The sequence below is a fragment of the Marmota flaviventris genome, chromosome 4, assembly GCF_047511675.1.
Source record: "Marmota flaviventris isolate mMarFla1 chromosome 4, mMarFla1.hap1, whole genome shotgun sequence".
NCBI classification, from domain to species: domain Eukaryota; kingdom Metazoa; phylum Chordata; class Mammalia; order Rodentia; family Sciuridae; genus Marmota; species Marmota flaviventris.
In genome coordinates this window covers 97,987,906-98,008,191 of record NC_092501.1, presented here as the reverse complement: position 1 = coordinate 98,008,191, position 20,286 = coordinate 97,987,906, and the positions used below count along the sequence as shown (strand labels likewise).

General features: G+C 33.3%; 1 protein-coding gene and 1 long non-coding RNA gene across 2 annotated transcripts in view; both read left to right on the top strand.

Annotated features, from left to right (window-relative positions):
- LOC139705508 (ankyrin repeat domain-containing protein 26-like) overlaps positions 1 to 12,287 on the top strand; it is a 40,426-nt gene extending 28,139 nt beyond the window's left edge. The window contains exons 15-21 of the mRNA XM_071611737.1: positions 2,398 to 2,620; positions 4,750 to 4,933; positions 7,327 to 8,265; positions 9,809 to 9,961; positions 10,855 to 11,127; positions 11,856 to 11,980; positions 12,266 to 12,287. Coding sequence (XP_071467838.1) covers positions 2,398 to 2,620; positions 4,750 to 4,933; positions 7,327 to 8,265; positions 9,809 to 9,961; positions 10,855 to 11,127; positions 11,856 to 11,980; positions 12,266 to 12,287 — 1,919 coding nt within the window. The remainder of the gene's footprint in view (positions 1 to 2,397; positions 2,621 to 4,749; positions 4,934 to 7,326; positions 8,266 to 9,808; positions 9,962 to 10,854; positions 11,128 to 11,855; positions 11,981 to 12,265) is intronic.
- Positions 12,288 to 13,367: 1,080 nt separating this feature from the next.
- LOC139705374 (uncharacterized) lies at positions 13,368 to 18,383 on the top strand. The gene is made up of 3 exons (XR_011707244.1): positions 13,368 to 13,586; positions 15,939 to 15,985; positions 17,070 to 18,383. It is a non-coding gene; the product is annotated as an uncharacterized lncRNA (long non-coding RNA).
- The last annotated feature ends 1,903 nt before the right edge of the window (positions 18,384 to 20,286 follow it).

Below are 20,286 nucleotides of genomic sequence, written 5' to 3'. Positions count from 1 at the left end.
TTTTTATTCTCAATTAATCTTAGTCTAATCTTGATTATTTCCTATATGCTACTTACTTGGGAATTAGTTTGTTCTTCCTTTTCTAAGACCTTGAAAGTTGGAATATTAGATTATTTATTTGGAAACTTTCTATTTTGTTAGTGAAGGCACTCAGTACTATGAATTTTTTCAAAACCAACTTCATGATGTCCCAGAAATTTTGATATGTTGTATTTCTATTCTGATTTGTTTCCAAATATTTCTTTGTTTATTCTTTCTTTTCTTTTATAATCTACTCCTCTTTTAAAAGAGTATTTGTTCTATTTATGTGATTTCTCTTATTTTTCTTGCTATTGTTTCATTTCATTGTGATCTCAAAGAATGCATAGAATTATATGAGGATTTTATATATTTGCAATGAATTACAAAGATTCATTGAAAGATTCCATGCACTTCTGGGAAGATAGTGAAATTCAGCTATTTTGTGGTGAAATATTCTGTAGTTATTAGGTAAATTTCAATTATACTATTATTTATGTCAAAATGTCTATTTTTACCCTTGTATGTCCTATCTATTGGTGACAAGGATGTTTTGAAATTCCCTAGTGTTATTGGGGTCTATCTGATATTTAATGTCAAGAAGCATTATTTATTTATTTAGGTATATATGACAACAGAATGCATTTTAATTCATTGTACACAATCGCAGTATGACTTTTCATTTCTCTGGTTGTACGTGATGTAGCATCGCAACATAGGTGCAGTCATACATGTACCTAGGGTGACGATGTCCATCTCATTATCCCATGCCCCCTCACCTTCCCTCCCTCCCATTTGCCCAAAATTCCTCCATTTTTCCCATACACCTCCCCACCCCCCATTAAGGATCAGCATTCACTTATCAGAGAGAACATTCAGCCTTTGGTTTTTTTAGGATTGGCTTACTTTGCTTAGCATGGTATTCTCCAACTCCATCCATTTACCTGCAAATGCCATAATTTTATTCTCTTTTAATGAGGAGTAATATTCTATTGTGTATGTATACCACAATTTCTTTATACATTCATCTATCTAGGTTGGTGCCATAGTTAAGCTATTGTGAATTGAGTTGCTATAAATATTGATGTGGCTGCTTTACTATACTCTGCTGATTTAAAGAAGCATTGTTTTATGTAATTAGGTTCACTATCATTTGGGGTATACATACTTTCTATTGTTATATTTTCTTGTTGAATTGAAATTTTACTAGTATGTAAAGCATTCCTTGTCTTTTATGAATTTTGCTCCAAATCTGCTTTGTCAGATGAGAATAGCTACTCCTGCTTCTTTTCGGAATTTAAGAATGGAAAAATTTTCCAGTAGTTTACATTCAGTCTATGAGTGTCTGTCATGGTTTGGATATGAGGTGTCTCCCACAAGCTCATGTGTGATACAGGGCAAGAAGGTTCAGAAGACAAGATTGAGTTTAAGAGTCTTAACACAATCCATGGTTTAATCCCCTGATTGGGATTAACTGTGTGGTAACTGAAAACTGGTAGGGTGGAGGACATGAGAATTGGGGAGTGGCTTTGGGTATATATTGGCAATCAACAAGTGGACTCTTTCTGCTTCCTGATCATAACTTGAGCTGATTCTCTTCAACACATTCTCCCACCATGATATTCAGCCTTGCCCCAAGGAATGGATCTGGCCTTCTATGTAAGCCCTTCAATAAACTCTTCCTCCTCTACAGTTGTGCCGGTCAGGTCATTTAGTCAGAGCAGCAGAAAAGCAAACTAATACAGTAGCTTTGCATATGAGATGAGTTTCTCAAAAACAACATCAGTTGGATCTTGTTTTTGAATCCATTCTACCAATAAGTGTATTTTAACTGGGGAGTTGAGAATATTTACATCTGGAGTTATGGTTAAAGGTTTGCTACTTTCTGCCTTTTTCTTTGCTATATTTTATTTTGTCTTGACTTCCAGTAGTTGATTGCTCTTCTATGTGACAACCCACAGAGTTCAAACCTGTGAATGAACGGGTCACCATGCTCTTTGGTTACTTTCAGTTTGCCTCCTAAAAGTGTAATTTGTTTTGAAAAATATCTTTCAGGCCTCTTCTGCTTTTTCATTATGTTTTGGAATTCAGTTAGGCTACATATAAACAGCTTGACCCTTGATCTTGTTTTAATGCTTTATTAGGTCATCTGTCTAGGCTGAATCTTCCACTGTAAGTCATCTCTACTAGACTTTAAACTAAAGGAGAGCAGAGTTCTCATGTGTTTTATCTGTAGAACTTAGTATAATGGCTTCCATGTCATAGGTACTCTTTACACATTTGTTCAGTGTGTGAGGGAGTACATGGAAAAATGTAGAATCCTTCACGGATGAAAATACTTAAATATTTTATTTCTATCTTGTTTTCTCTATGATGCAGATTCTCATAGCCTACCAAAAATCCAAAATGCAGTTGATTCATGTCAAAGAATAATAGAACTTGAAAAAAGTCACTGTTCACAGTGTTTATTACATACACAAGAAGTAGCAAAACTGGAAAATAAACTTTGTGGAATGAAAGAGGAGTTATCAGAAATGGAAAATGCAAACTCTAAGTTAGAGAAAAGAGAAATAAAATGGAAACAAGAACTCTGCCACTTGAGGTATGATACCCTAGATTGAAAGAAGGTTTGAACTCTTTTCTTCACACTGAAGATACATAGGGAATTTTTTAATTGCTGACTTACCTGCTGGTATTTTGCAAGGGAGAAAACTACTTATACTTGTAGAATCTGAAATCCTTACAAAAAGGAAACATATGCAAACTATGATTCTTGCTAATAACTAAATTCACGTTATTTTCAATCATAATTTCAATGGCTATATAGAAATCTCACTATCAGAAGGATCACACTATTGATTTAACAAGTGGAATTTGGGATTATTTTTCATTCATTTTTTTTTTGGTATTACAATCAATACTTCACAGAACCTCATTTACAAAAAATATTCCACATTTTTATTGATGCATTATACTTGTTTAAATGGTGGGATTTTATTACATATTCATGTGTACACACTATATAATAATATAATTTGGTCTGTATTATTCCCTTTTTTCTTTCCCTCCCCTTCTCCCTCTACTCCAATGAGTTCCTTTGATCTCCCTGAGACCGCCCCACACCTTTCTTTTCCTTTGCCTTTCTAGTTTCCACATGAGAGAAAACATATGAAACTTAACCTTACAAATGTGACTTATTTTGATTAAAAAATTGCTCAGTTTCCATCCATTTCCTGCAAATGACATAATTTCATGGAAATTAATTTATATTTCTGTTTAGTTTGAATAATTTTGTCAATATAGAATTATTTGTTCAAAGAAGAGTAACTTCATGAAAAGACATTTCATCAATATTTCTAAATTGTTCTCAAGACAGTTTATATTGATTTATAATTCCACCAAAGAGGATAAAATGGCCATTTTTAAAAAATTTGTTCTAAGTTATACATGACAATAGAATGCATTTTGACACATTATACACAAATGGAGCACAAGTTCTTCCTATGGCTGAACATGGTATAGAGTCATGCCAGTAATGTAATCATACATGTATATGGAGTAAGAAAGTCCATCTGATTCCACCATTATTCCCAACCCCACAAACCCTCTCCTTTTTTCACTTACTTCTATACAATCTAAAGTCCCTTCATTCTTCCCCACACATCCATCCCCCATTATGGAATAACATCCAGAGAAAACATTTGGCCTTTTGTCTTGGGGGTTTGTCCTATAAAATAGCCATTTTTGTGCACCCCAAAATGTGTTTTTAAATATTTATGCAGGGTTTTTTTTTTCCTTTTTTCTGGTGCTTGGGATCAAACCCAAGGGTTAGTGCAACTAAGTAAGTATGCTCCTGTGGAATTACACCCTGGGTTATGGTTTGAATCCTAACATCCATTAAACCAAATGTGAAATGGAAAATAATTATTATTTTTTTAAAATTTCTCCCTCATATGTAAACAAAATTTGGTCAAATTTCTATGTTGAAAGGACATATATTCGTTATCATTGGACTAAATATTAGGTTGTGCCTTATTCCAAAGGGGATTTTGAATTGTTTATAAAATACATAATGATAAACAAGCTAAATTGAAAGTGTTATCTAAAAGAAACATTAAAAGTTGTAACAACAGGAACTGGACTCTTTAAATTGGTCTTGCTAATATGCAGACATATGCTATGTGAACAACTTCTGAAAGTGGCATGTTACAATGGCATTCAATTGCAGTGCTTGCTGTTTTATTTCAAGAATATAAAGGCTAAGTACTAGTGAATTAGTCTTTAAAACTCTTTTGCCTAAGGAAGAATTATAACAGTGCAAAAATGATCTTTGTTTTGTTTGTTTGTTTGTTTGTTTTGGCAATGCTGGGGATGAAACACAGGGCCCCCAGCAGGCAAGCACTCTGCCATTGATCCACATCCCAGATTCCCCACCCCAAATCATTTTAAACACTCAATTTATGGATCCATATCAAAAGTCCCTTTCCATAGTATCTACTGGAGTTACTAGTAACAGCCATTTCCCAACTGACAGAAAGATCTTTCATTATTAACTTATATGTTTTTTAAAAGTTTGAAGGAGAAATTTAAAAAGGTGAGCTAGAAAGGAAAAGAATCTTAGAACATAGAATTTTTATTAGCCTAATGAATCAACCTATGAAGAACCAGAACACAAAATGCACATTTGTTTTCTGATAAAATGAATTTTAAGATAACCATATTGAACTGCAGGCATGATTTAAAAGGAAAAGAGAAGAAGTTAAGAGATTTTGACCAGCTTTTTGAAAAAATGAATAAGCAGTTAAGAGAAAAAGATGAGGAACATAATAAAAAAATTGAATTGAACAAAGAATTTCAACTGTCTTCTGGGACATTAAAAACAGAATTAAAGACTGTAAGAAGTAACTCAAATCAGGTAAATTAGTCTTCAGTATAGCTTCATATTTCTTACTCTATTCATAATATCCCTTTAACATAATATGTGTGGTCATGTTTCACTTAATTATGGGGACATGATCTGAGAAATGTGTTGTTGGCATTCATTATGCAATCATTGTAGGCATGTGCTTATACAAAATGCCTATCTCTTCCACAAACTTCTGGGACCACTATTGAAATATGCTGTTGTTACACAGTATGTGACTCTCTATTATTGGGGTTTAAACCAAAATGTCATCTCTCCCTAAGATGAAATCATAACATTTATAGCTAAATTCATTTATTGCTTATCTTGGCATCATATAGATGCTCAGCATATGTTTTGAAAAGGTGAGTTGAGTTCAATCAGTAGCATAAATGTTAACTTAGGGAATTTTATGTTCAGATACAGGATAAAGGCTTTGAAAATATCATGGGACAAGTTAACTGAGTTTTTAAAAAATTGTTTTTTATAATTCTGTTTTATGTTTTAAAGACAATTTTTTCTATGTGACAAATTTACCTGTCATTTTTACAGTTAAAATTTGAGTAATTTATTTGAGATAAAGGTCTGTATAGTTTAATAGATTCCTTGTTTTTAGTAGTTTTTTTTTTAATTTGCAGATACTGCTCTTGATTAAGATTTTAGACTTTCTCCCCACTGCTAATATGAGACCAATACCTTACTGAAATGAATCTTTAGGTGTTAGCCAAACTTAAGGACTCCCAGAGGCAATATATTCTTAAGAATATAATGTCAGAATTTATAAGATAGAATTCTGTCAAATCATCTTTGCAAATAAAAGGAGAGAGGCATGGCAAAAAATAAAAAGAAATTTTTTTTCTTAAACTATTTTGTGTTGTTTTCAAGTGCTTGTCTCTTTGTGTGAATGTGTTGCATGCATCTGTGAACATACATAGAACAGTATCTAGATCCATCGTGGAAAAGTATAGATAATTTTAAAGCCATATATGTATATTTTTAATGTATCTATTCTGGGGTTGAGGGTGGCATTTTGGTCGCATTGGCCTAATTAATGCTCTTAATTCAACTCCATTTGTCAGCAGCAGTCCAATAGTGACTTTCACATTGGCCACATCCAATAATAATTTCCATAGGAATTGATGACTTTCATAATCTCAAAACCCTTGTTACTAACATAAAGTTCTAGTTTGGGGCAGTGATTTCACCCTCTTGGTATATTAATATGGAGGTTAGCTTATTATTCCCACCATTCAGTAAGCAGGCAAAGCACAGCCAGCAGAGACCCTAGTTAAGATAGCATTTCCTCATGTAGGAGAAGAGAAACAGTTTTCTCCAAGTAATCTCCTATTTCAGTACAAAAAAAACTTTTGGAGACTATGATATTTCATAATATTTTACTTAGTAATTGATAAGGATGTCATCCCTGATAAATGAGATCAGTTCATTTCCTTTATTTCACATTTACTCGTGTTCCAGACTTTACAAAAAAAGAAACAAATCTTAATAAGCAGCAATCTCATGATTTTCTGAGAACACACCAAATAGGATCTTATTTATGATTAATATTATAAAACACAAACCTTCTTTTGTGTTTTTATTTTTACAGCAGAGAAATGACTAGTTTGATGAAAGAGCACTAGAAGCAGCTTGCTTACATTTATATTATTCCTTGTTTCAGATTGTGATAAAAAGTTAATTGGTGTATGTAAAATGCTTAATTAAGTACAGTGCCTGGATTTATCATTCACCAATAGCTACAATTATAAGAATTGATTGCAAAAATGTTGAAAAAATAGAATACATATAGAATATTTTCAGAAATAGGGAACTTAAAGAACTTTGGGAAATTTCATCTGTCCAAATGTGTGTAGAGCTAAGGCCCTTATTATGGATTGGCTGGCTGTATATATGAGGTATCAGTATCAGAGTGCAAACTTTATTAATTTATTTATTTTAGTTGTTGAAGGACCTTTATTTTATTCATTTATTTATGTGTGGTGCCTAGGATTGAGCCTAGTGCCTCACACATGCAAGGCAAGCACTCTACTATTGATCCACAAACCCAGCCCACAAACTTCATGCTTTAACATGGTCAAAGTTCCTAATCACTTACCTGATGTCTTCAATCTGTTGTAATTTAGAAAAAGGCTTCTTCAGTTTTGAAATTCTATAAAATTATCATTTTTTACACTCATAGATTGATTTTCTTCAATACACCTTGTGAACTCTTAGAAAGTTTTGCTTCTCTAACCTCTGAAATTCACATCTAATTTTTCTCCACTTGGATATCCATGTATTGCAACCCTTTCATTGCATAAATGTACATGTTCAAACTTTAGTTTCAGAGGTATAGTGACATCTAATTTCATTGAGTGCTAGCTAAAGGTCTCCTTGATTTTCCTTAGGTTTCTACCAGGAATGAAACAGAGAAAGTGCCCTTGCATGAATTCCACATGTTGAAGGATAAATGTGATATGCTGAGTCTGGAAATGAACCAAATGAAATGTCAGAATGAGGAAGACAAAAAGAAATATCTTGATGTTTCAAGAGCAGAGTGTCATGACCTTCATAGGAGAATCAAATTAATGGAGGAAACATTTAGGAAAACAACATTGCAATATAATAAACAGATTAATTCTCTGAAAACTGAGATTACAAAGCTAAATATTAAGCTGAAAAATAAAGAACAAAACACCGAAAGACAGGAAACAGAAGCCAAATCATACCCTGCCAGTCAGGCTGTTGCTCCACACCCTTGTGATGAAAGTCAGACATCATCACAAAGAGAACAAGAACTTCTTTCCCAGACAGCAAGAGATGGGTGCCCTGATTTAGAGGACAAGCGTAATTTCAAAATATCAAAACGAAATGTTAGGAGGCTGATTCAGTCCCCAAAGTTTTCCAAGCCTGGAATAAAATTCAGAGACCAAGAAAAAGGCCTCTGTATTCAAATAAGGCATGATCTTAGAAAAGTGACTATGATATTGAACCAGGTACAAAGAGACCTAAAACAAAACCAGTGCCAAATGAATGAAATGAAGCACATGTATCAAGATGAACAGAGTCAAAACTACAAAGAACTGGAACCTATAGATGAGAGATTATCTCAAATGGAAAGTAAAATTATATTTCTAAGACAAGAGTTCCATGACTTCAACAACAAATCTGATGATACAGAAGGCTTGCCTGTTTATACCCAAGAGCAACGGGATACCATAAAACTAAGTCAGGATGAGGATGAAAACTCCAGTCACAAGCTACAAAACAGACATATGGAGTTAATGAATAGAAATTGTCACTTAAAAGAAAAATCAGATAAATATAAAAAGAACTCTGAGAGAAAAGTAAGTATTAAGCAAAATATATGGATTGTGTTTGAAGGAGAATTCAGTGAAATTTGATGATGGCAAACCTGATTTCCAACACAATGAAATGATTCATGTTTGAAGTAATAAATCTGCCAATGATGGTTACACATTGTATACATGTTTTAGAGTAACACACCCTATCTGATGAATAGTAAAATGTGGGCCAATTAAAAGGAAAAAGTTTCGCCTTATGTGAAACTGATTTTAACATTTAAAAATGGAAGAAACATTTAAAGCTTTAGAACTGCAGATGCTTTATTTTGAGTAAAGACATTGTGTATTTACCAGGAATTATTTCTTTACATAGGAATGAAGTTTCAAGAGGATAAGTCATAGATTTTTAGTAGAGATATGCTGATATTAATAATACAGAATTAACATTGCTGAAACAATATCTGTTTTTGCTGTTGGGGATGGAATCCATGGTCTTGTGCAATCTATGCCCATGTTCTAACACCAGGCCTACACTCCAGCCCTCAATACTAACTTGAAAGTATTCATGTTGCCATACTTTTTAAGACCATGATGAAACAGATAAATGGGAATGCTCATATGTAGATTAAATTAAGTGGGTTACTTTAATAATCCATTCCAAGTTTCCAAGCTGAAGTGAAATGTAGATGATATAGTTTTAATAGACTTCCTTCACTAGCATTTTATACATTTCTAACTGATAATTTGATTTTATTCACATAAGTTTGACTTAATTCTGAAAATAACTGGCTCAATTTTTTTATTCTCATCTCCTACCAACACTATAAAAAAATCTACTATCATTAATATAATTTGGGACAAATGCAATGCATTGCAGCAAAACTGATGTGGATTTAATTTTCCTGCTGACTCTGGAATTTATTGCCTATCTTCACAGATAACTTGCTAATACTTTTCATTTCAAGGTTCAATTGCTATCATGTAACAGATAGGAACTATTCTAGTACAAAGATAATTGCAGCTCCCTGATTCATTAATTTGGCATTGAATTCCCATTTTCAACAAAGTAATTTAAATTCCCATTTAAACAAGTAGATTTTTGTACAGTGAGAATGGGGTGAGGAGGGGAGAGAGTTGAAGGAGTTGAAGAGAGTGAAGAAGGTAAAGGTCAGGTTGAGTGGGACCTCACTTTTTTAGGAGGTGGGAATCTATTGGATTCACACAGAGGATTGAATATAGTTAGAGCTCAGTTTTTTAGTTGAGCCTCTGTTAAAAAAGGGATGATTTTCTGTACAGTTTTCACTACTCCTAGCAGACCTGCATAACCATTTCTGTTTGAGAATTTGGTAGGTTGTGATGCATTTCATCAAATGTGAAGTCAATACAGGGCTGAATCTATTGTCTAAGGGATATGATGGTAACTAGGCAAGAAGAAAGCACCTTCCGTGTCCTTGTTAGAATTCAGAAATAAACAGAATTTACACATGAGGAAAAGAAGATGAATTAATGATAATATTTCAGTTTTAAACATTATTAACAAAAAGTGAAGTTATTTACAAAATCTTTAACAGACATATCTCCTCAGGTAGTTGTGAGACAACTTCCACAAGAACTGGCTGATAACCTGACAGAGCAACCTATGTCAGAGGCTTCACTAGAACATTCATCCAGTAATCACCTTGAAGTAGAATATGAGGCACAGGGTTTGAAGAAGAAACTAGATCAAATCAATTGTAAAGTATGTATTAATTGTATTTGTCAACCATTGATCTGCACCTGTTTCAATTATGTTAAATGTTTAAGGATAAAAACGTCAGTGGACAGTGTTATTTGTATTTTTATTATAATTAATTTTATTACACTTTCTTTATAGTGCATTTTTTTATAAATTCTGAGTTTTATTTTTACATTTTTTGTAATATCATGCATGTTTTCTCACTTGCAATCCAGTGACTTGGAAGACAAAGGCAGGAAGATCACAAGTTTAAGGACAGTCTCAGCAACTTAGTAAGGCCCTAAGCAACTTAGCAAGTCCCTGTCTCAAAAAGAAGTGGGGATATAGCTTAGTGGTTAAGCACTCCTGGGTTCAATCAGTGTTTTTTTTTTTTTTTTTTTTTTTTTTTTTTTAAAAACTACTTAACTACCCTCAGGAATGCTGAGAATTGTACATCAATCCTCACATATGTTGATTTTTTTTTTTTTCCGTTAACTAGGATTTTTTTAGTGCTACCTCCATTGCCATGGTGTAGCAAGGCAGATTAAATCAGAGAATACCATTTCATGGAATGTTCCAGGGAATTGAGTTATTTCATACCTTCATTTCTATGATTGGATACAGAATCTATGTGTAATTGTTAAATGAATTTCTAGAAAACTTGCACAGAAAGGCTATTATGCTTTTCTCAAATTTCAGGTTAATTTTAAAATAATGGGAAAACTCAGTGTTTTTTTAAAATTTAAACAGATTATAAAAGCATGCAAATGTTTCGATCATGTCTGGTACCTCTATCCAAAGCAGAGAGTGTAGATCTTTGAAAAGGCAAACTTACTGGGATTTGTTGGACAAATTTGTGCTCAAATATTCTCAAGATGCTTCTTTTTTTATGAAACACTGTTGTTTTATTCATGCAGGTCGATAATCTCAATATAAAACTAGAAGCTACAGCTTCAAAATATTCACATTTGGATGAACAATTTGAACTTGCTTTGGAAAGCCTACAATATACATGTGAAAAAGTACAGAACAATCAAAAGAAGTTGGAAGAAGATGTAGCAAACCTCAAAATTTATGTGCAGGACAATAAAATAAAAAATGGTCAAGGAGAGCCTCATAGATGGGAGATTGAACAAAGAACAAGAGAGATTTTAGAGGAAAACGAAAAACAAGCATCTCCATTTTCAGAGGTTATTTTATTTATCTGTAATGTGTTTTAATTAATTTCACTGAAAATTTTATTTTGGAAATTTCCATTTTATGTGGGTCATCTACATTCCTTGAGAAAACTTCTTTTATAGATTTTTCAGAGTAAGATGTCATTTTTAAATATCTCATTTTCCCATCATTGTAAAAACTGACTTCATCTTTCAGAAAAAATGACTTTATCAGAGAATCATTCAATATTTAAGGGTAGTTGTATTAATAAGACAATTAGCAGGAAACAAAAAAAAAATGTGAAGTCAGAGTGTACCATTCTCTTGATTTTTTTCAATTATTAAATGATTTTATACTTTTTTATTTTTCACATTACTGATGCTAACATGAGAATGATTCATGGCTGAGGTCCTACTTCAGTGGTAGTTTGTGTAGCCTTTGCAAGGCCCTGGGTTCTAACCCTAAAGAATAGAGAAAAAAAAAAAAAAAGCAATTGACTTTGATGATAAAACTCCACCATCTTTTGTCCACATGTTTAAAATTGCTCTCTGAGTTACTGATTCTAAATTAAAGTAACAAAATATACAAATAATTATTTGGGTAATAATTATTTTAAAAAATATGTCATTTATGGCTGGAGTACCTAGCACATGTGAGGCACAGGGTTCAATCCTCAGCACAACATAAAATTAAAATAAAGATATTGTGTTCATCTACTATAAAAATATTTTTTTAAATATGTTCTTTCAATTTCCTTTAGACATTTGATAGAGCTTCAAATGAAAATAATAATGTTTCATTAATGAAGTTGATGCAATTCAGAATTGAAAAGCTAGAATCTCAAGTGTCTGAAATTAAAAATGAAATTTCTGATAAAACACCAAGGTAAGAATATAATGAACTCTGTGTAGAAGAACACAAAATCCAGAAGTATGTCCACATATACACCAACAAAAAATAGCTTAATCTCCTTAATTTGTCTCCAATGCATAACTTTTAGTGAGAAAAAAATATGAGATTAGTAGGATGCAAAATCTAATCAGACAATACAATTTTCAGAAGTAATTTTATTAAATGAACTTACTTTTGAAATATTGGTCCAGGAAGTTTATATCCCTCACACTTTTTTGTGTCTGTATGGCTTTCTCTCCTATTTTCTATTTCTACCAGACTTTCACCTCAGCACTTTTGAAGCTTTATAATTCAGACAGTTATATTGTGACCAAGTTACTTACAGGCCTTTCTTTACATAGAATAGTAAAAATTTAATTATTGGTTGAAAGTGTTCAACTTAAACCCTAAGGGTATTGGATTGCTAGTTCTACCCTCTTAGCACATTCTGATACTCAGTAAATTAACCATTTTTTATTGTGATACTTGATATTACCCCAGATGTTACCTAGAGACAAAATGACCTTTGCAGTGTTTCCTCTCTACGTAAGGTCTTCTTTTGATACAGGGAAAGAATATCACAGGGCTCAAAGGAAGTTTACTTTGCAATGTGGTTAAAAATAATTCCATGGTCAGTGTTGGGGGCAATTAAAATGAGAATTGACAGGTCCCACCTCTGATATCTCAGTAACAAAATTATGAGCTGATTGTCTTGAATTCTTAATCATCAACTCATCTATCTTGTTCTGCCCCTGTGGTTGTTGCTGTGAATTATTTCTCAGTGCCCAATGCTTGATTTCTCCAGGTGATAGTTAGAATATGTAGATGGTGAGAGCAAATGCTTGAAAATCTCTTTAAGGGATGGTTTTTAAATTCTTCAATTGGTCTAATAATACAAGTATTTCTAGTTTAGCTTCACTCTTATTTTCTAGTTGTATATGTTTAAGGAGTACATGATGCTTTAATACAATTTAGCAGAGTGAAATGTCTTTGTAGTCAAATAAACTAAGGTATCCATCATCTCACACGGTTACTGTTTAAATACCAGTATTTCTAATGGTGTCCTCAAGAAACCCTGAAGGAGAGCCTTTCAAGAAGGCAGAAGTGTTACCCTTTAAGTCACACATCTCTGCCTGCCATTACTCTCCACATGTATTGTTTGAATTTCTTGTTAGGAGGCCCCAAGAAATATGGATATATCTTCAAAACTCTTTAAAACCTGTAATTATATGCCCTACTCTATTTTGATGGATTTTCAATGTTAAGATTCTTTTCACTGAGAAATTCTATTTATTCCTATGGCATTTTTTTTTTAATGCAAGTGGAGGAAAAAAAAATGAAATACTAAGAATTTGCCTTTTGAAATCCTCACAGAATCAGTATGAGGCTTCAGGAGGTTAGTAGCAGATTCCCAGTGAAAACACAGAGAGGTTGTTTACCCTGTGCTCACTGTGGGAGGCCAGTCCCAGGGTGTCCTTGTGTCAGACTTAAAAGGGACAACTGGGTACACAACAGAAGTTTTAACCTGGGAGAAAACATAGCAGGTGCTACTTCCAACCCACAGCCTTCATGTCAAACCCTTGAGGACTATCTGGCTGAGGTGAGTTATGCTTTGTTTATCTTTTGGGTTTCAGATTTCTGATTTGTCTTGTTTTGACTTTGTTGAAATACTGAGTTGTTTAGTTGACTTATGAATATTAACTGAAGGTCATGATAATCTATAACTATAATGAATTACAAACAGATTTTCAATTTTTATAAAGTATCTGGAGGTCTTATTTTTAAAAGAAACTTGTTAACTTTATTCAAGTTAAATGATATTTTTAACTGTCCTTTAACTTAAAGTAGATTTTTTGATTGAATTGAATATTTGAAATTAATAAACCTTGGTTTAGGGCTCTGAAGGAGTTTTCATGATCTTCTTAACTCACAGAAAAATAGTGCAGGTCTATGTTAAGTCAGGCCTCAATATGATGTTTTCTTTTGCCTTTGCATTCTAGTGAAATCAAGAGAAGAGCAAATCTAAGATTTATAAAAATCCATGTAGTAAAAGGTGCTGAAATGGGGAACAAATTACATAACTTTTAGTATGTAATTATAAGATCCTAGCTAGCTGATATTTTTTGTCCATCAGCTTGTTGGCTTACATGCATATTTTTCTGGAAAAAAAAAAAAAAACTGAAAGGCCCAGGATTGAAGTCTCTCTCAACCATGAAATTAGAACATTATGCACCAAAAAAAATTGTGAAATATTTCTGTAAATTGTTAAAGATGATATGAATACAAGATGTTCTCATTCATTCATACCAGAAAATATCAGGCAGTGTATCATTTAATAAGACATTGATGAATGAATGTGTAAATGGAGACACAATGCAAAGGAATATTTTTGGGGGAGGGGAACATTTTCCATTAATTTTTCTGGGAGAAAGACATGTTTATTTTTTAGTGCTTATAAATAGGTTGAAGAATACTTGAAAGTTACTCTAGTACTTCCTCTAGATATCCTTGCAGAGCATTAGTTTGCCAAAGCAGGCCGACTTTAACAGTAGTAAAAAAGCACTATTCTATCAAGATGCAAAGTCAGATCTCTGTCATCCCTGCAGAATGCCTTCAATGGGGAAGGGAGGAGAGGGAAAAGAAAGATACTGAGGAAGAAGGTTGATCAAATTATTTTATCTGCATGTTTGACTATGTCATTATACATTCCACTAATATCTATGACTATAATTCACCCAAAGTTAGTACTCAAGTCATTTCATTTTGAAAAAGAGAAGAAAAGCCTGAGAACCCTGTCAGTCCAATTACTTACCTTCACATTTAAACTGTATAAAGGCTTTGGACATCACAGTATTTTTATCACCTCAAAGTACTTAGTATGTTCAGTATTCTCTTACTTTTTGGACCTTGTTTGAGGAATCAGTAAGAGAATACGGTTTTTATGAAGAACAGTCTAGATGGGGTACAGTTTGAAGCTTTTCCACATGTTTGTAAACACATAAGTGTAATTAGCAAAAATGTTTCAAAAACTTTGGTCCCAAATCCAGGGAAGAAATCAGTTACAGTTAAACAGCTACATATTGTTTACAAATCTGGAAAGTCACAAATCAAAGAAACATAAGTTTAAACTGGCTCTAAGTAATATTTATACTGCATGTGCGTGTGTGTGTATGTGTTTATAGTGACTGAACTCAGGGATGCTCTACCCCACCCCCAGCAACATCCCTACTCCTTTATAATTTTTGTTTTGTGGCTGGCCTCAAACTTGCCATCCTCCTGCTTCAGCCTCCTGGGTCACTGGGAATTACAGGCATGTGCCATATAGCACGTGGCATTATTCTGTCTCTCAATAGAATTTTCTGGAATCTTTGTGTACCATGTTAATAAAAGATGGTTAGTCATATTCCACATAACAATATTTTGAAACTTTGACCAGATTTTCACATGAGGCTATGATAATACCTCTTTCTTCACATATGTATTTAATTTAATGGGCTGAAAATTTGATAGCATTGAGAAGATGTTAAATGTTTAATTTTCTGAAAGTAGATAATGGAAAATTTATTTTAAGGAAAATGACATTGAAGTGAAAAATTTGATAAGAAGTTTCTAAAGGGCAGAGTTTTGCTAAGAATCATACTCTATTGCCATCTAAAAATAGGAGTCCAATTGTTGCCCGTTAGTTAGCTAAAGCAGCACCATCTGAAATGACTTACATTTAATAGACCAGTGTGGATTCGGAAGTTTAACAGCATTGTACATACTTATTCTCTATATAAACTTAAAATAAGTGGACTTTTATTTTGTTTGTGTGATTATTTTAAGCCATCTTCAAGTTAGTTCTAGTCCCTTAAAGTTCTTTTGAAAAAGCTACATTTTCTAAGTAATGTATCATATTCATGATAATCTCTGTTTAAACTAAGCAATGTAAATAATAATTGCCTTATTTCAGATGAATGAGAAGTTGGCCAGAGGCTTTATCTAGAAAAGCTAGAGCAGGTATGTTGCCAAACTATGGTTGAATTTGGATTTATTAGTTGATTTCTGAAAAACACAATACACAGCAGATGGCATGGCTTTCCTTGGATTGGTGAATAGATTTCTACGTGAATTCAATTGTTTTTCTTAAAAACAAACATCAAATGAAAATTTTGGAAAAAAAATACCAATGAAGAATAAACTCATTTATCATTTACTCACATTCATGGCCTGTAAAGGCTCAGACTGTCTGTACATACCTTTTTCTGGATTGACTTTTTTTTTCACTTCTGCCACCACTATGAAAACAAAGGCATCACCCACTTCTATCTGGTTGTGGCCAAAAGCCCAGACTCATCTAGGAACACTTGGTCAAGCATTTCAAATGCCCTGACATTGACTTTGTCATTGGTTTTGCTCTCAAGAAAAGTTCCAGCTTTCCTAGCAAGGAATTCAGATATCCAAATCAATTGAATTCCATCAGGTCATTCAGCTTATCTCTTGCACACACCCTACTCTGCCCCTCTGCTCTAGCTTCAAGTCACGCTGTGATACTTGTATTCCTCACCTCTCACTCTTTGCAGGCACCTCTTCTCTCTCTCTGTCATACTTCCTTTTTATCCTTCAGGTGTCACCTCAACCCACAACCTATACTATTGACCTAAAATGGGGACAGAAGTCACTTCTGTGTTCCAATAGTATACCCTTGTTTTATACCTCTCATAGCACCCACCACTCTAAGGAAGTATCCTGTCCTTGTGTTTTTAAACTTAGGGGGTCTGATTGGTGACAAGATGAAGATGATGATGGCTTTCATCATCTTCATCTTGTCACTCAGAGCTTGCCAAATGCTTTAACATATAAGGCTGTTGAATTCCTGAATGCAGGGTGGAAAACCTGAAGCTCTGATCCTCAGCCACATTGATAAATCAGTGGGCAACTCTGGGCAAATTATATTTCAGAGTTACCTTGTAGTCATGCACACATGGTTTTCACTATATTAACATGGAAAAGTTATTAAGTTTTTGTTTACTAATTCTTGCTTAGTTAACTATGAAGTGTTTGAGATGAAGAATATAATTATTTTTCTTTCCACTTGCTACAGAATTTGTTCTTGACCCACTAGAACTTCTGCCTTAAGATCTACTGATAAGCCAAGAAAAGATCTACTTTGGGAAGCATCACAGGAATACACAGAAGTTTTAAAGGGAAAATATTTGATATTAATGATAGCATCATATCTGTCAGACCATTGGCATTTTAATTGTTTCCCACTAAATGTGTGATGTGGAAAATTTATTGAAGGAAAATATGTTTGTCACATAGATATGTGAGGGAATTCATACAATATTTGAAATTTCTTTGCACGTATCACTAAATTTGAAGTACAAGTGTGAACTAGTATCTCAGATATTAATGTCATCAAACTGTCTAAATGCCAGATATTTAAAAGGCACCTAAACAATCAAGGGATCAATATTACCTCCATGTATCTAAATATAATATTAATGATGAATTATTTGTATGATACAAATTGTATCACCACATATGGACCTAGAGATTTAGACAGACAGCATTTTGGTGGGCCAGTACTACTTTAAAGTATTACAATTATTATACTGTCATCAAACTTACATACTTTTAATGGTTTATGCATTAACTTATATCCCTTTCCTGATGAGAAACAAAATGCGCTTAGGGCTTTTCACCTTTTCTCTTTGTTCATTTATACAATTTTGATGTTTTGTAAATACTCTTAATATTCAAGAAAATTTCCAGGCTCTAGTATAAGAACCATTTCCACCCTGAACCATTTGGAATTAAATTGCTGACATACACCACCATTCATGATTACTTTAGTATTTCCTACAATTCAGAATATGCTACAAAAATGCAATACAGCTTTCATAAATGATACATTAATACTAATACATTCTATTATAATATATTCTACCATCATCAGATTCTTTCCAGTTTTGCTACTTTCCTAATAATGTGCTTCATAACAACAGTGTACCATTCAGATTCATGAAATGTACCCAATTGTCGCATTTTGTTGACTCCTTCAGGGTCAAACATTCCTCAGTCTCTTCCTTGACCTTCATGATCGTGAATCTGATAAGGAAGAATGCTCATATAATGTGCCTCAGATATACTTTTCTGTATTTTTATGACTGAAACCAGATTACATGTTATTTGGCAAGAGTATTGCCGAAATGCTTCTATGACTTTCCCCTTGAATCCCATTACTGATGATGTTAGCATTGATCCCTAAAGGTGGTAGGGTTTCTGTTCTGTAATGTTGCCTTTACTCTTTGTAGTTATTTAGCATTTTATATGAAGATAATTTGAGACTGTTACATATATCCCTATGCCTCATCCAACTTTCCCTTTATTCAATTAATAGTATCTATATAGATCTATGGCTTATTTTATTGAGTGTAATGTTACTTGTTGATTTTAAAATTTTATGTTTCTCTTAGAAATATTCTATTTTGATAATTTCAAACTTCTTAGATGTTTTGTAATGTTAGTACAAAGAATTCCTAGAAAACATTCCCAAAATGTTAACATTTTACTAGCTTTGCTTTAACCCTTGTCCTCCTGTCTTTCTAGATAAATATAAGTATATAACAAAGATAATTTTCTCTCAACCATTTGTGAGTTGGAGACATGATACCTCTTTATGACAAAATGCTTGTATTTCCTAAAAACAAAATTACCTTATGTAACTATAGCATAAAGACCAAAATCAAAAACATCAAATTGTGTTAAATGTTAATATGTAATCTACAAAACTTATTCATAATTTGCTAATTATTTCAACAATGCCCTTTATAACCAAAATAAAACCTAGCTTGGGGCTGTTTTTAAATCCATAATTCATTGTGTCCAGTGGTCCTGTTTCTTTAGTCTCCTCTAGTCTGGGACAGTTCCTGAGTCTTGCTGTGCTTCTAACTTGTTGCTGACATTTAAGTTGTTGAATGGTACATGTCAGTTTTGTAGCTTTGTCTTCAGTTTGGGATCAGGTGATGTTGCCTCATGACTGGGTGCAGGATATGCCATTGGCAGGAAAGTCATGTATATGATACTGAGTTCTTCCAATGCAGTAGATTTCAGCTGCACTGACAGACCCTCCTGGCTTGACATGGAGGAAGTCCACAGACTAAGAACTGGGTGAACAGCCTCTAGGAAGGCAGGCTTTCCCTAAGACCTAGAGTTAACCTCCAGCCAAGAGTGAGCAAAACTGGGGGCCTCAGGCACACAGATATGAAGTGTATATTATTACTTGATTCCATGCCTGGCTGATACTGACTTTGATTCTCTTGTTAAGCGGTATCTGCCAGGGGATAGTGGTAGAGTGCTCAGTGGGAGAGTGCTCACTTAGCATTAATGAAGCCTGGGGTTCAACCCCAGCACTGCAAAACAAAAACAGACACACTATTGACAAAAACAGGCTATTAGTTGTATTTTTGTTCTGGGTACTAATTCAATGATCCTTCAATGATCCAAGGTGCCCCTGATACAATTCCTCTTCAGTGGTACACTGTTGGCATGTCATTGACCTTTTCATAGAAAATATATTTTACTGTGCACTACACCATTTTTATAGAGGGATGTCCTATGAAATTCACAATATTTGTTTATAAATTAAGATCATTTTCTAAATTTATCCCCACTTGGTAGTTATTACATTCAACATTTCAATATGAGAAAAGTCTAAAATGTCCTAGAATTACAGGACAGCTACTTATCAAATGCTGTCCTTAAAACTATTATTCTTTCTGTGATCTTTTTTTTAAGAAAGAAGTTATTTAAATATAAAAATTGGGTTTCATATATAAAAAGGTTTCATACATGTGTTTTGTTACAATCACATTTTTAATAAACTTTTTATTTATATATGACAGTAGAATGCATTACAATTCTTATTACACATATACAGCACAACTTTTCATATCTCTGGATATATACATAGTATATTCACACCAATTTGTGTCTTTATACATGTACTTTGGGTAATAATGTCCACCACATTCCACCATCATTTCTAACCCCATGCCTCCTTCCTTCCTCTCCTACCCCTCTGCCCTATCTAGAGTTCGTCTATTCCTCCCATGCTACTTCTCCATACCCTACTATGAATCAGCCTCCTTATATTAGGGAAAACATTCATTCAGCATTTGATTTTTTGAGATTGGCTAACTTCACTTACATTAACTTCTCTAACTCCATCCATTTAACTGCAAATGACATGGTTTTATTCTCTTTTATTGTTGAGTAATATTCCAAACTGTATCTTCACCAGGGTGAAGAGAGCT